This window comes from Amphiprion ocellaris, chromosome 23, assembly GCF_022539595.1.
Source record: "Amphiprion ocellaris isolate individual 3 ecotype Okinawa chromosome 23, ASM2253959v1, whole genome shotgun sequence".
NCBI lineage: Eukaryota > Metazoa > Chordata > Actinopteri > Pomacentridae > Amphiprion > Amphiprion ocellaris.
The window spans coordinates 25,442,956-25,459,040 of NC_072788.1; the positions used below are offsets into that span (position 1 = coordinate 25,442,956).

The window sequence follows — 16,085 nt, forward strand, 5'->3', positions numbered from 1 at the left end:
TTTCTTTAACTTAATAGTCACAGCAATCATTGCTGCAACTTTTAGTGTCACTTTGCAACTTTTTGCGTCTTTTCTGCAACTTTTAGTGTCACTTTTGCAACATTTTGCGTCTTTTCTGCAACTTTTAGTGTCACTTTTGCAACATTTTGCGTAATTTTTGCAACTTTTAGTGTCCCTTTGAAATGCTCAGCATTATTTTTAGCATCTTTTGGTATCATTTTTGTATCTTTTGGTGCAATTTTTGCATCTTTTGGTTTAATTTTTGCATCTTTTTGTGTCATTTTTGCAACATTTTGAGGCCTTTTATGCAATTTTTGGTGACGGTTTTGTAACTTTTGGTGTCATTTTTGCAACTGTGTCACTTTTGCAACATTTTGCATAATTTTTGCAAAGTTTAGTGTAAATTTTTCAACATTTCACATTATTTTAGCAACTTTTAGTGTCACTTTTGCAACTTTTGGTGACATTTTTGCAACTTTTACTGTCAATTTTTGAGCATCTTGCTTAATTTTTGCAATTTTTGGTGTCATTTTTGCATCTTTTGGTGTCACGTTTGCAACTTTCTGTGTCATTTTTGTAACTTCTTGCCACTTCTGAAACATTTTTGCAATTTTTAGTGTCATTTTTGCAACATTTTGCGTAATTTTTGTAACTTTTACTGTCACTTTGCAACATTTAGCATAATTTTTGCAACTTTTAGTGTCGTTTTAGCAACATTTTGCATCCTTTCTGCAACATTTATGGTCACTTTTGCAACATTTTTGCAATTTTTAGTGTAATTTTGCAACATTTAGTATCATTTTTACAATTTTAGTGACATTTTTTCACTTTTAGTGTCACTTTGCAACATTTAGCATAATTTTTTGCATCTTTTGGTGTCATTGTTGCATCTTTTCTACTATGTTAGCATTCTGCACTAACATCAACTTGGATTGTTAGCCTCAAGCTAACAGCGGCTGTTTCTAACTTCAGCTGAACTTTAAAACACAACTCGGAGTGTTTTTACTCTTCTTGTTTTCAAGTTGAACATAACAAGCAATATTTAATTTAACATTTTATAATATTTGCATCAAACAAGGTGAAATTTGTCACACTTTTTAAGAATTTCAGAGATTAAACTGGCAAAAACATTCATTTTATTTGTAACAAACCGTAAAGTCACTGGAGACCAAAACAGGAAGTTACATTAAGTACCGTATTTGATTTATTAATCATTTTTTTCCAGATTTTTTCCAGACACACCGGCTGCACAGATGTGATTATGCAGAGCTATAAACGTAAATCATCACCACATTTAATATATAACCTTGAATTTAATAGCATTTTTGCATCTTTAAATCTCACTTTTGCAACTTTTTGCATCATTTTTGCATCTTTTAAACTGATTTTTGAAACATTTTGCATCATTTTTTGTCTTTAAGGTCATTTTTGCTTCTTTTTGCATCATTTTCGCATCTTTTAATCTCACTTTTGCAACTTTGTGCATCATTTCTGTGGATTCTACGGTCATTTCTGCATCTTTTCTATTCTATTTCCTTCACTGTCTGGTGTTTCTTTCCTGCAGACTCAGTAACTCGCTGCTTTTAGCTCCGTGCTGCTGCAGGTGCGTTGCTCTTACAGGTGGTGTTTCCCTGCATCTGGATCACACATTTGGCGTTGCGTCCCGTCTCTCTGGAGTTGAACGGTCGGACTCGGACCGCCACCTTCACCGATGCACCCGCCATCTTCTAGCTCCGCCCACTCCGCCTGAGGACAGCCAATCAGAGAGCACAGGGTCAGAAAACAGTGAAATCGACAGACTTGTTCATTCGCTGCATGAAAAACCACAGAGAGAAAGAAGAGAGACAGGAAGAAATGGCTCAGAAACAGTGAACAGAGGATACATTCAGCAGGGTGAAACATCTTTCTACAGCCGAGAGGAAAATGATCTCTTCCTGTTTTACGATTGCTGGCATTCAGACGACAATGTTTCAAGTTATTTAGACAAATTCTGAGTCACTCTGAACCAGTTTTGAGACATTCTGTGCAAGTATAAATTCATCCATATCAAATTTTGCGACTTTTTAGCTTGTTTTAGTGTCATTTTAGCACCTTTTAGCATAATTTTAGCTTGTCTTGTTTTAGTGTAATTTTAGTTTGTTTGAATGTAATTTTAGCTTCTTTTAGTGTCATTTTAGCTTCTTTTAGTGTCATTTTAACTTCTTTTAGTGTCATTTTAGCTTCTTTTAGTGTTATTTTAGCTTCACAGTGTCATTTTAACTTCTTTTAGCATCATTTTAGCTTCGTTTAGTGTCATTTTAGCTTCTTTTAGCATCATTTTAGCTGTGTTTAGTGTCATTTTAGCTTCTTTTAGCATCATTTTAGCTTCGTTTAGTGTCATTTTAGCTTCTTTTAGCATCATTTTAGCTGTGTTTAGTGTCATTTTAGCTTCTTTTAGCATCATTTTAGCTTCGTTTAGTGTCATTTTAGCTTCTTTTAGCATCATTTTAGCTTCGTTTAGTGTCATTTTAGCTTCTTTTAGCATCATTTTAGCTGTGTTTAGTGTCATTTTAGCTTCTTTTAGCATCATTTTAACTTCTTGTAGAGTCATTTCAGCTCCTTTTCATGCCATTTTTGCTTCTTTTTCTGTCATTTTTGCTTCTTTTAGTGACGTGAACCATAGTGAGTTGAAACAATTCACAAGTTACCATTCTTTCTGTTTCCAGCATCTCCTCTTTACTTCTTTAATCTGAATAAACCCTCCCTCCATCTCTTCTCTTCTCCCTCCATCCCAGGTTTTGTGGTTGAACCTCCTCTTTTCCACGTCTCCTCCCTCCACTTTATGACTTTCATTCCTTCCCGCTCTTTTATTTCCTCTCCTCCTCTTTTTCCAGCTGAGGTTTTCGTCCCCCTCACATTCCTCCTCAGCTCTTCTCCTCCATACATTTTCCTCTACTCTTCTTCTCTTTAAAAGCTTCTTCTTCTTCCTCCACATTCCTGTATCTGTTGTTTCCTCGTTACCGTGGAAACCAGAGCAGCCTCTTCCTCACCTCCATGTTTCTACGTTTCCTCTCTGTGTGTGTTTCTGAGTGTGTGTTACTGCGTGTTACTGTGTGTTTCTGTGTGTGTTTCTATGTGTGTTTCTGAGTGTGTTTCTGTGTGTTACTGTGTGTGTTTCTATGTGTGTTTCTGAGTGTGTGTTACTGTGTGTGTTTCTGTGTTTCTATGTGTTTCTATGTGTGTGTTTCTGTGTGTTTCTGTGTGTTTCTGTGTGTTTCTATGTGTGTGTCACTGTGTGTGTTACTGTGTGTGTTTCTGTGTTTCTGTGTGTTACTGTGTGTTTCTATGTGTGTGTCACTGTGTGTGTTACTGTGTGTGTTTGTGTGTGTTACTGTGTGTTTCTATGTGTGTGTCACTGTGTGTGTTACTGTGTGTGTTTCTGTGTGTTTCTGTGTGTGTTTCTATGTGTGTTTCTGAGTGTGTTTCTGTGTGTTACTGTGTGTGTTTCTATGTGTGTTTCTGAGTGTGTTTCTGTGTTTCTATGTGTTTCTGTGTGTTTCTATGTGTGTGTCACTGTGTGTGTTACTGTGTGTTTCTGTGTTTCTGTGTGTTTCTGTGTGTTTCTATGTGTGTGTCACTGTCTGTGTTACTGTGTGTGTTTCTGTGTGTTACTGTGTGTTTCTATGTGTGTGTCACTGTGTGTGTCACTGTGTGTGTCACTGTGTGTGTTACTGTGTGTCTGTGTGTTACTGTGTGTTTCTATGTGTGTGTCACTGTCTGTGTTACTGTGTGTGTTTCTGTGTGTGTTTTCTCTGTAATTTAGGCCTCAGTTCTCTGTAATAAAAACATTCCAACACGTTGAACGTCAGTCTGAAGTCAGCAGACGTTATTTTTCACAGCTGATCGATCGATCAGTCGGTAAATCGTTGATCTGAATCTCTCATCGTTATCTTCAGGTTTTTTCTCGTCTTCATCCGTCTGGTTTTTCTCTGAATAAATGAGTTTCTGTCTGATTGGTCTAAATAAAGATCAGGATGAGAATCTTTTCTGTTTGTTGGTATTAAAGACAGATGCACTTGTTCAGGTCACGCCTCATTAAGTCACAGCATCAGGAACTTCCTGTGTTTCCACGGTAACAACAGAAGACACACCCTCATGTAAACATAAACAAATGAAGCCTCTGACCGCAGTCACACCTGGACAGGTGAAGCAGAGACCAAACACTGAACATATTTAACTATTTACCTTCACAGCTGAGCAGAGAAACGCAGATTTAGTTAATTTTTACATGGTTTATCATTTTTGCTTCTTTTAATCTCAATTTTGCTACTTTTTGCATCATTTTTGCTTCTTTAAATGTAATTTTCTCGTCATTTTTGCTTCTTTAATCTAATTTTTGCTACTTTTTGCGTCATTTTTGCTTCTTTTTATATCATTTTTGCTTCTTTTAATATCACTTTTGCTACTTTTTGCGTAATTTTTGCTTCTTTATGTGTCTTTTTAGTGTCTTTGTGTATTTTTTGCGTCTTATAATCTGAAATTTGCAACTTTTTTGTTTTTACAGGTTCTTGATGCTGCAAACATGAAAGTTTTGCTGCATTTTTGAATTAAAGGTCATTTAAAGTGATTTTGATGTGAGTTTATGTTTGGATAAACGCTGTGATTTAGGTGATTTTATTAAAGTTAGCAGCAGGTTTGAACTTGTTCAGTTTATCTTTCAGTCTGGAGTTATTTCTCTGAATCACTTCCTCCTGACCTCATTCCTGATTCAATCTGATTTCTGCTCGTCACAAACACTCAGTTTGCTGCTCAGCGACCACAATGCTGCTGATTTCCTCTTTATTCAGCTCAACAATCACCAAAATAAATCATCTGACGGCTTCAGGAGCTCGTCTGAGTGGAAACAATTAAATCTGTTTTTAAGAAAAACAATGAAATAAACATGTTTCCAGGAAACTTTACTGGAATGTTTTTGCACACTTTAACACTTTTTTTTTAACTGGAATAATCATTTTTCCAGATTTTTAGATCATTTTATTACAGATTTTTTCATATATTATTATTATTATTATTATTACTGTTGTTATTATTATTATTATTATTATTATTATTATTAATAATAATAATAATAATAATAATAATAATAATCATCATAATAATCATAAAACATTTTTCCTTTGCGCATTTTATTTATATTTATCATAAGTGTGTGCATTTTTATAATATTCCTCAGAAATGTTTCCCCTAGAACATTTTTATAAATATTTATCTGATATATTGCTTTTATTCCCACAGCCAGTTATCGATAGAATTTTTATTGCTTTTATCCTTTAGATAAATTTTTTTTATTAAATCTCATTTTAAAAATATTTTTCTCCCTTTTTATGTGCATGTTTTAAACAATATTTTTGTATTTAGGTATTTTAATTGAATTTTCCCTGAACGTTTGAGTGGCTGTAGTCCCCATGCAGCGGTTCACGGCTGTTTGCATCTTTTAATCTCACTTTTGCCACTTTGTGCTTAATTTCTGGGTCTTTTCCTGAGACTCCAGAGGTGGTGACGTGCTGCTGATGAAAGCTGCAGGATTATTGTGGTTCTACTGTTTGTTCTGTCAACAGAAAACATGGCGGATCAGACAACGACTGAACTCTGATCTTATTGTCTGAACCATGAGGTGAGCAGCAGAACGCTGACTTCACTGTACAGGCATGCAGACACACACACACACACACACACACACAATAGTACACACACACACACTAGCACACACACACACACAATAGTACACACACACACACTAGCACACACACACACACACACAATAGTACACACACACACACTAGCACACACACACACACAATAGTACACACACACACACTAGCACACACACACACACACACAATAGTACACACACTCTGTAACACACACACTCTGTAACACACACACACACACACACACACAATAGTACACACACACACACACACACTCTGTAACACACACACACACACACACAATAGTACACACACACACACTAGTACACACACACACACTGTAACACACTGTAACACACACTAACACAGTAAAACACACAGTAAAACACACAGTAAAACACACACTAACAGAGTAAAACACACTAACACAGTAAAACACAGTAAAACACAGTAAAACACACAGTAAAACACTGTAACACACACTAACAGAGTAAAACACACAGTAAAACACAGTAAAACACACAGTAAAACACAGTAAAACACACAGTAAAACACAGTAAAACACACAGTAAAACACAGTAAAACACACAGTAAAACACAGTAAAACACACAGTAAAACACAGTAAAACACACAGTAAAACACAGTAAAACATACAGTAAAACACACACTAACACAGTAAAACACACACTGTAACACACTGTAACACACACTAACAGAGTAAAACACACACTAACACAGTAAAACACACACTGTAACACACTGTAACACACACTAGCACAGTAAAACACACACACTGTAACACACACTAACAGAGTAAAACACACAGTAAAACACAGTAAAACACACAGTAAAACACACACTGTAACACACTGTAACACACACTAACAGAGTAAAACACACAGTAAAACACACAGTAAAACACACACTAACACAGTAAAACACAGTAAAACACACACTGTAACACACTGTAACACACACTAACAGAGTAAAACACACACTAACACAGTAAAACACACAGTAACACACAGTAAAACACACACTGTAACACACTGTAACACACACTAACAGAGTAAAACACACACTAACACAGTAAAACACAGTAAAACACACACTAACACAGTAAAACACACACTGTAACACACTGTAACACACACTAACAGAGTAAAACACACACTAACACAGTAAAACACACAGTAACACACACAGTAACACACACAGTAACACACACAGTAAAACTCTGTGTGTGTGTGTGTAGCTGAGCCAGTTAGCTCAGCTGCTGCTAGTCAAACTAACCAGCTGTTTAAACACAGTTTCCAGCTTCACAGCAGCAGATTCCTGCCGTGGTTTTTCTCTTTTTTCTTCCCTCGGCGGCTGAAAGCAGCTGGAGGCTCTGCCAGCCAATCAGCCGCCTCGCTGAGGCACAAATTACACAACAGTCGGCCGGGAGGAGGACGGAAAGTGGACGGTCAAACACCCAGCAGGACGTTCTGCTAAGGTGGAAATAACCTGATAAACCCAGAACAGCAGCAGCAGCAGAAACGCTGCTCTAACGGAGTTTATTCATCATCTACGGGACGTTCAGTCATCTTCAAACTAGTCCAGATGGCAAACAACATGGAAAATATGGACAGAAAAATGACCAAAAACACAAAGAACCGCTACAAAGAGACGCAAAACTACCAAGAGAGACCACAAAACGAGCAAAATGTGACAAAAACAGTCAGAAATAGATTCCAAACGACCAGAGAGAGACAGAAAACGATCAATGTGAGACACAAAATGACAATAAATTAGGCAAAAAATAACCAGAAAGAGACAAGTTGTCAAGAAAGAGACGCAAAATCATCAAAACCAAACATAATCTGTCCCAAATGTGACATAAAACCACCAAAACAGAGCAACATATGATCAAAATGTGTCACAAAATGGCCAGAATGGAACAAAAAATAACCACAACTGGCAGTAAAGATGGAAACTGACCAAGACCTGACAGAAATTATCCTAAATGTGCTTTAAAATGGAGCACATTTGGAGCATTTTGTGTAATAATCCTTCATAACTACAGCTTGTTTTCATCCAGTGTTTCTTCTCATGAAGTTGTATTTTACATGTAAAGCAGCTGTTTAACCACCAGGACGTCTGAGGAAGCTTCACATCACATTCATTACTATTTCATTTCTGTTTTTTAACTGTTTCTTTCATTTCAAATCCAACAGAATCTGATTTAAAACACAGCAAACTTTTAGAAAACCTGCAGATTTTATTAAGAAAAAACATCAAATCTCCGATTTAGGTCAGCGATAAAAACGCAGTTAAAAAACACCTGAGATAAAATAAATAAGTCATAAATAAATACTGCAGCAGTGAATGAAAAATAATTAAAAACAGAGAGTAAATAAGGAGTTATTCTACATGTCTGGAGGTAACTGCATTTGTGAAAGGAATTCTGTTCTAATGGCGTCACGTAACTCGTTTTACGCCGTAAGTCAGAACTCGTATCTGTTCATAAATACAGCAGGTCCTCGGTTTACGACTCTCAGCGTTTCATTGTTATGTCAGAACTGGTTACATGGAACTAGTTGATGAACTACAGCGGATGAACACGTCGTCATCACTGCTATCAGACGGCTTTGTTTCCATTCTCTGGTTGTACTCCACCTTGGATTGTGCTACATTCACTAACTTTCTGTCCTTCATTATGGCTCCCAGCGTAAGTCAGACTCTGCTGATGCTTGGAAGAAAAGGAAAGCATCTCTAGAATAAAACACTGAAGAATATGTTCTGCAGGTTCTACCTCTCCAAGCTCCTAGTAGCCCAGAGTGGACAACAACCACAGGAGGAAAGGTCAGGAACTGGTGTGTCTCTTTATTTACTGTTACTGAACAGTGTTTTAACGTTGTGTTAGCGTTGCTGAATGACGTAGAACTAATGATTATTGATCAGCATCTGATGAGATCACAGAGGACTCAGATGGACAGTTTCATGTGGAGGAATGTGATGATGAAGGGTCTTCATACCACACACACACACACACACACACACACACACACACACACACACACACACACACACACACACACACACACACACACACACACACACACACACACACACACACACACACACACACACACACACTGAAACGCACAGAACCTCCCTCTTCCTAAAGATAGCCGACAGCCTCTAAAGAACATTTAACCATTTGATCACATGACAAAGAGCCTCGTGTTGCCTTCAGGTGCTGCAGGAAATATCAGCGCTGCAGACTAAAGAAGACGTCTAGTTTCACTCCTTGGACAAAAACTGACCACACAGAGACACAAGACTATCAATACAAGACACAAACTGCACAAAAATAGGACAAAAAATAACTATAAAGAGACAAAGTGGCAAGAAAGAGACACAAAAATCAAAACCGACCATAAAGAGATGCAAAATGACAAATGTGTGACACAAAATAGGACCAAAAACAACCACAAAGACGCAAAATGACCCCAAATACACACAAAATCACAAATATGTGACACAAAATAGGACCAAAAACAACCACAAAGAGACCAGTTGGTGAGAATGAGATGGAAACTGACCAAAACCAGACGTAAAACGTCACAAATGTGACACAAAATCACCAAAATAGATCAAACCAAAACCAAAAACCAAAACCAAACCAAAAATAGATGCAAAATGATCATTAGACAAAAAATAATTATAAAGAGACAAATTGTCAAGAAAGTGACGCAAAAATTACCAAAACCAAATAGAAAATGCCTTAAATTTGACAAAAAACGACCATAAAGAGACACAAAATGACCACAAATATAAGAACAGATACAGCGAGATGCCTTTAGGTGCTGTGGGAAATATCAGTGCTGCAGACTAAAGAGGACGTCTAGTAAAGTAAAAGAATCTGCACTGAAGTCTGTTTTTAACTTTCAATTTAAAGAGAAGCTGATTTATTGGATTATTATCAAAATTTTGGGTGGAATTTGGAAAAAAATGGCTTTTTAAAAAAAAAATGTATAAAAATTGTCCCAAATGAATCTGCTAAATCTGGAAATGCATGAAAATATTTGGATGTTTTGTTTAAATAGTTTTGAAATTCTACGTTAACGTCTCTTAAAATTTAAATAAACTTTATTCTCTACAAATATATATTTATTTATATTTTGTTAATATTTTATTCAACATTTTATTCAAATGTTTCTGCCAGTTCTAAGACACTTTGAAGAGATTATTATGACGTTAAATGTAAAAGTTTTGACTGATTTTAGGGCTTTAAACTCTGTTTTTCTGCCATTTAACTCTTTTAATAAGTCTGATTCTGGAGGTGCTGCAGGAATAGAGAGATCCGTCCTTCATGGTTCCTCCTTGGTGTTTAATCTGTGATTTAATGCTGATAAACGACGTGACGCCGCTGAAGAGCAGAACATCAGGATTAGATCAGCAGCAGATCAAGATGTTCATCATCCTCTGATTTGGTTCATTTCCAGTTAAACACCCTGCATCCAAAACTCAAACTAGATTAGAATTTTATAAAACATGAAGAAAATGTCAGAAAATATACATATATGTAAAAATAAAATGAAGAAAATATACAAAATATGTCAGAATATTGTTGGAAACGTTTAAATAAAATTTAATAAAATGTCAAAAAAATCTCTGAGTAAAAAAAATTGTCTAAAAATGTTTTTTTTCTAAAAAAAAACTTCAAATAGAATTTAATAAAAATATGATCAAAATGTTAAAAAAAACAATAAAATCTAAAAGGGGGAAAAGGAGCAAAATATAAGAAAAATGTCTAAATATTTGCATAATTTCTTAAATAGAATTTATAAAAAAATAAATAAAAATATCAAAAAACATCATTCATAAAATTTCAAAGGGAAAAAAATAATGAAGTCTCCAAAAAAAAACATTAAATATATTTAACATTAAAAAAAACAACTCATTAATACCCAAAAGAAAAATGACAGAAAAAGCACAGAAACTTTTAAATAAAATTTCAGAAAAACATGAACGAAATGTTTAATAGAATGTTCATAAAAAGATTAATTCACAGATTAACTGGTTTAATTTCTACGATGGAACTTTAGATTATTCTGGTTTTATTCAGATTATTTTCAGACTAAACATCAGATGAATGAGCTTCTGCTGCTATCAGCTGCTCTGTTTGCTTTGTCTACTTTCTGTTTGTCTGATAACGAGTCTGTCGTGTTTAGTTCAAGGTTCAGACGGTTCACCTGGACGACGTCATGTGACTCAACGTTCCTCACCTGGACGACGTCATGTGACTCAACGTTCTTCACCTGGACGACGTCATGTGACTCAACGTTCCTCACCTGGACGACGTCATGTGACTCAACGTTCCTCACCTGGACGACGTCATGTGACTCAACGTTCCTCACCTGGACGACGTCATGTGACTCAACGTTCCTCACCTGGAGGACGTCATGTGACTCAACGTTCCTCACCTGGAGGACGTCATGTGACTCAACGTTCCTCACCTGGACGACGTCATGTGACTCAACGTTCCTCACCTGGACGACGTCATGTGACTCAACGTTCCTCACCTGGAGGACGTCATGTGACTCAACGTTCCTCACCTGGACGACGTCATGTGACTCAACGTTCCTCACCTGGACGACGTCATGTGACTCAACGTTCTTCACCTGGACGACGTCATGTGACTCAACGTTCCTCACCTGGAGGACGTCATGTGACTCAACGTTCCTCACCTGGACGACGTCATGTGACTCAACGTTCCTCACCTGGACGACGTCATGTGACTCAACGTTCTTCACCTGGACGACGTCATGTGACTCAACGTTCCTCACCTGGAGGACGTCATGTGACTCAACGTTCCTCACCTGGACGACGTCATGTGACTCAACGTTCCTCACCTGGACGACGTCATGTGACTCAATGTTCCTCACCTGGACGACGTCATGTGACTCAACGTTCCTCACCTGGAGGACGTCATGTGACTCAACGTTCCTCACCTGGACGACGTCATGTGACTCAATGTTCCTCACCTGGACGACGTCATGTGACTCAACGTTCCTCACCTGGACGACGTCATGTGACTCAACGTTCCTCACCTGGAGGACGTCATGTGACTCAACGTTCCTCACCTGGAGGACGTCATGTGACTCAACGTTCCTCACCTGGACGACGTCACACACCTCCATCTAACTGTCTCTATGAGGACGTTTAGTGTCTCCAGCTGAACTTTAAAGGAGAAGAAATGTCCTCAGAGGGACGTGATAAATCACAGAGGTCCTCACAAGGACACAACACACACTGAAATACACGTATTATACACACACATTATACACACACTAGAATCACAACTAAATGATGCCAAAGAACAACAATACATGTGAATTTACTACAAAAACAAAAACAATTGGGGGATTTTTTCACTGATTTTTTGGATTTTTTCAGACAAGGAAACAATATTTTTTGGTGCCTGTAAATGAGGACAGAAGGAGGATTAATTGGACCAACTCAGCGTCGCTAACTGATAGCATTAAGCTAATATCTACTCCATGATGTAACTGCTGACTGCGTTTTCAGATGAGCTTGTTCAAGTATTTATTTTTTATTTTTACATTCAGCCTTTTCAACTGGCCATTAAATACACAGATTATAGAAAGTAAAAGTCATTTGTTTACGCTGCCACGGCTGAAAAACATCCTAGAAGAAACACTGCATTATGTTCAAAAAGGCACACACACACACACAAACTGCTAAAAGACACAAAGTCACCACAGACATACAATCACAACAAGAAGAGGCAAAATTACCACAAAAAGTCACAGAAAGTCACAAAAAGACACTACATTACCACAAAAAAATGACAAAAAGTTCCAAAATGACCCCATAAAGATGTAAAATTACAACAAAAAAGATGCCAAAGAACCACAATAAATGTGAAATTACTACAAAAAGTCACACAAACACACAATTTATAAACACAAACACTCCGTCGTGATGAGTCTGTTATCAGCTCTGTGGTGTGTAACTGAATAACATCAATCCAACAACATGCAGCTAAAAATACACACACACACACTCAGACACACACTCAGACACACACTCAGACACACACTCAGACACACACAGACACACACTCAGACACACACAGACACACACACACACTCACACTCACACACAGACACACACTCAGACACACACTCACACACAGACACTCAGACACTCAGACACACACACAGACACACACTCAGACACACACAAACACACTCAGACACACACAAACACACACACAGACACACACTCAGACACACACTCACACACAGACACACACTCAGACACACACACACACTCAGACACACACAAACACACACACAGACACACAGTCAGACACTCAGACACACACACAGACACACACTCACACACAGACACACACTCAGACACACTCACAGACACACACTCAGACACACACTCAGACACACACAGACACAGACACACACTCACTCACAGACACACACTCAGACACACACACAGACACAGACACACACTCAGACACACACTCAGATAGCTGGGATTCTTTTAGCGCTTCATGCTAACTTTAGAGACGACAGCAGAGTTTCACTACAACTGGAGGAGGCTGGTTGGTTAGAGAGTCGTCTACAGACACACAAACAACAACAATAAACACACAACAGTAAACAACAACAGTAAACAACAACAGTAAACAACAACAGTAAAGCTCCAGGGGAATCTGCTCTGAATGGATCCAGTAGAAAATAAATCTAATAAATGTGATTTTCCTCTGAAGTCTCTTCAATCTGTCTCGTTTTATTTCCTTTTTTCAACCGTTTTTCTGCTTTTAAATTTGTTTTTTTTTCTCCTTTCAGGCGAAAAGTTTTCGTATTTTTCTGCTTTAATCTGAGTGGATCAATAAAATCAATGATAAAAACTGGATTTACTTTGTTACTTTGTTACTTTGAGAACTAAAATACCCAGGAAATAAATATAATAAATAAAGAGAAGAAAATAAGGAGCGCGTTAATGTGAGAATAGAAATATTAAATAAATACATAAAAGCTGCTTCACTTAAAATAACGCCTCTAATCATTTTATAGTTTTTATTGTTTTATACTGAATATTTACTGAAAATATTCGTCACAAAGATCTTACAAATATTTACACATTTTAATGTTATTTTGCTTTTTTTACCCTGAGATTTTTAAAAAAATATTTCTTGAACATTTTGTTTATTTTACTACATTTTTTTTAATTTTTAAACTATTTTTAGACAATTTTCTGACATTTTATTATTTTTTAACAGACATTTGACAATTTTTTTGACATTTTGCTATTTTATAATTTTTCCAACAATTTTCAGACTTTTTTTCTTATATTTTCAGAATATTTTTACATTTATATATTTTGACATATTCTTTATATTTTTATGAAACTCTATTTAGAGGTTTATGTTTTCTTGATTATCAGGGATTTATTAATATTTTTCTTGACATTTAAATTTTTTTATATACTCAGATTTTATTGTTTGTTAATATTTTTCAAAATATATTTTATATATTTTATGAAGTTTTATTTAAATGTTTTTTTCACAATTTTCTGACATTTTATTTTATTCTTTTCGATTCATCAAAACTAAAAATTCTTCACTTTAGAACCAGAAAAAAGATAAAATCTGAAATTGTTCTGATTTTATTTTAAAAACTTAAGTAAAAAAAAAATCATCTGAATTTACCTAATTAAAAATCAGGTTTTAGAAGTTTTCCTTTAAGCTTTGTTTCATTCATATTCTAATTTTACTTGTTTGTGTATTAATTTATTAATATTCCAAGTTTTGTTGCGTAAATATTTCTATTTTCTGTATTTATATCCACATTTCTGACTGTTTTGTTCTCTGGTATTTGGATTTTTGATATTTTGGTGAAATAATAATCATTAATATTAAATAATAATCATTAATATTCATTCATATTAATTAATGAACATTAATATTCATGTTTTTAATGTTTGGTGTTTTAATATTTCATTTTTTGACATTATGGTTCCTTAATACGGCGCTTTTAAAAAGTTCTGAGTTAAAATTAAGGTTTTTAAAAATATTTTAATGGATTTAATTGAATTTTTTGATGTATTTATGTATTAAAAGGCAGGTTTAGGTGTTTTCATTTATTAATTTGAAGTTTTTTGTATTTTAATTCATTATATTGAATGTTTTTAAGATTTTTATGTGTTTTACTGAAGTTTTTAAATATTTTGTGTGTTTTATTGAAGTTTTTTGAATATTTTTTATGTGTTTTATTGAAGTTTTTAAATATTTTGTGTGTTTTATTGAACGTTTTTAATATTTTTATGTGTTTTACTGAAGTTTTTTAAGTATTTTAATGGATTAATTTGAAGTTTTCTGAAGTTTTTCTCCTCCTGACCGGATAAATCCGTTAAACCGTTAATCTGAGCTGCTGTAGTCTACTCCCGGTAGACGGACCGTCCCGGTAAACCGGTACTCCGGTAAACCGGTACTCCGGGCTACAGGTGTTTCTGGTCGTTACCGGAGGAATGACTCACCTCTACCGGGGAAACTGTCTCGTGGAGGCCACGCGCTGCTCCGGTCACAGGGCGTCCATGTCCCGGTAAACGGAACGACGAACGGACGGCGGATCCCGGTGCGGGTCCCGGGGCTGGGTCCGGTGCGGGCCTGTCGGTACCGGCAGGGGGAGCTGGGTGGGGGCGCTGCTGCGTCCCGTCAAACTAAAGTTGTCCTCCGGTCTAACCGGCTCTCTCCCGGTGTACCGGCGGCGGCGGCGGCTCCCTCACAACTTTTCTCCGCGCTGACGTCACCGGCCGGTAACGGCGGCCGTCGACGGACGGAGGAACACGGTGAACCGGGGCAGGAAATTTGAGGCCCGCCGGCAGGGCGGTGAATCACGGCAGGTCCGGTCGCTGAAACTCGGTAATCCGGCGGCTGGACCGGCGGGAGGCGGCCGGTGCGGGGGCCGGCGGCGGGGAGGGGGGGTCTACCGGAGCACCGGCACGGAGCGGACAGGTTTAACGGAAAACGGAGGACAGGAAAGACCGGAGGGGGAGGACGGGCTGGCCGGTGGCCTGGCCGCGCGGCGCTGAGTGCGTGTGACTGCGGGCGCGTCCCCGTGAAGGAGCGCAGAGCCCCGCCCCTCCCGCTGCGGGTGACCGCGCACAGCTGCTGTGATCTAACAGAGGGATCACTCCGCCTGGAAAACCTGAGAGTGGAACAGGACTGTTTAAAAAAACTACAAAAGCCTCAGTATTACTACACCAAAACTACAGTAATCTGAACAATACTACACCAAAACTACAATAATATGAATATTGATACACCAAAACTACAATAATATGAATATTAATACACCAAA

General features: G+C 37.2%; 1 protein-coding gene across 1 annotated transcript in view; it reads right to left on the reverse strand.

Moving 5' to 3' along the window:
- Positions 1-15,834, reverse strand: part of LOC111584642 (kinesin-like protein KIF1C) — a 42,687-nt gene extending 26,853 nt beyond the window's left edge. Inside the window, exons 1-2 of the mRNA XM_055007387.1 lie at positions 15,262-15,834; positions 1,619-1,746 (exon numbers count right to left, since the gene is read on the reverse strand). Of these exons, the coding sequence (XP_054863362.1) occupies positions 1,619-1,724 (106 nt within the window). The 5' untranslated portion in view covers positions 1,725-1,746; positions 15,262-15,834. The remainder of the gene's footprint in view (positions 1-1,618; positions 1,747-15,261) is intronic.
- Positions 15,835-16,085: the final 251 nt, after the last annotated feature.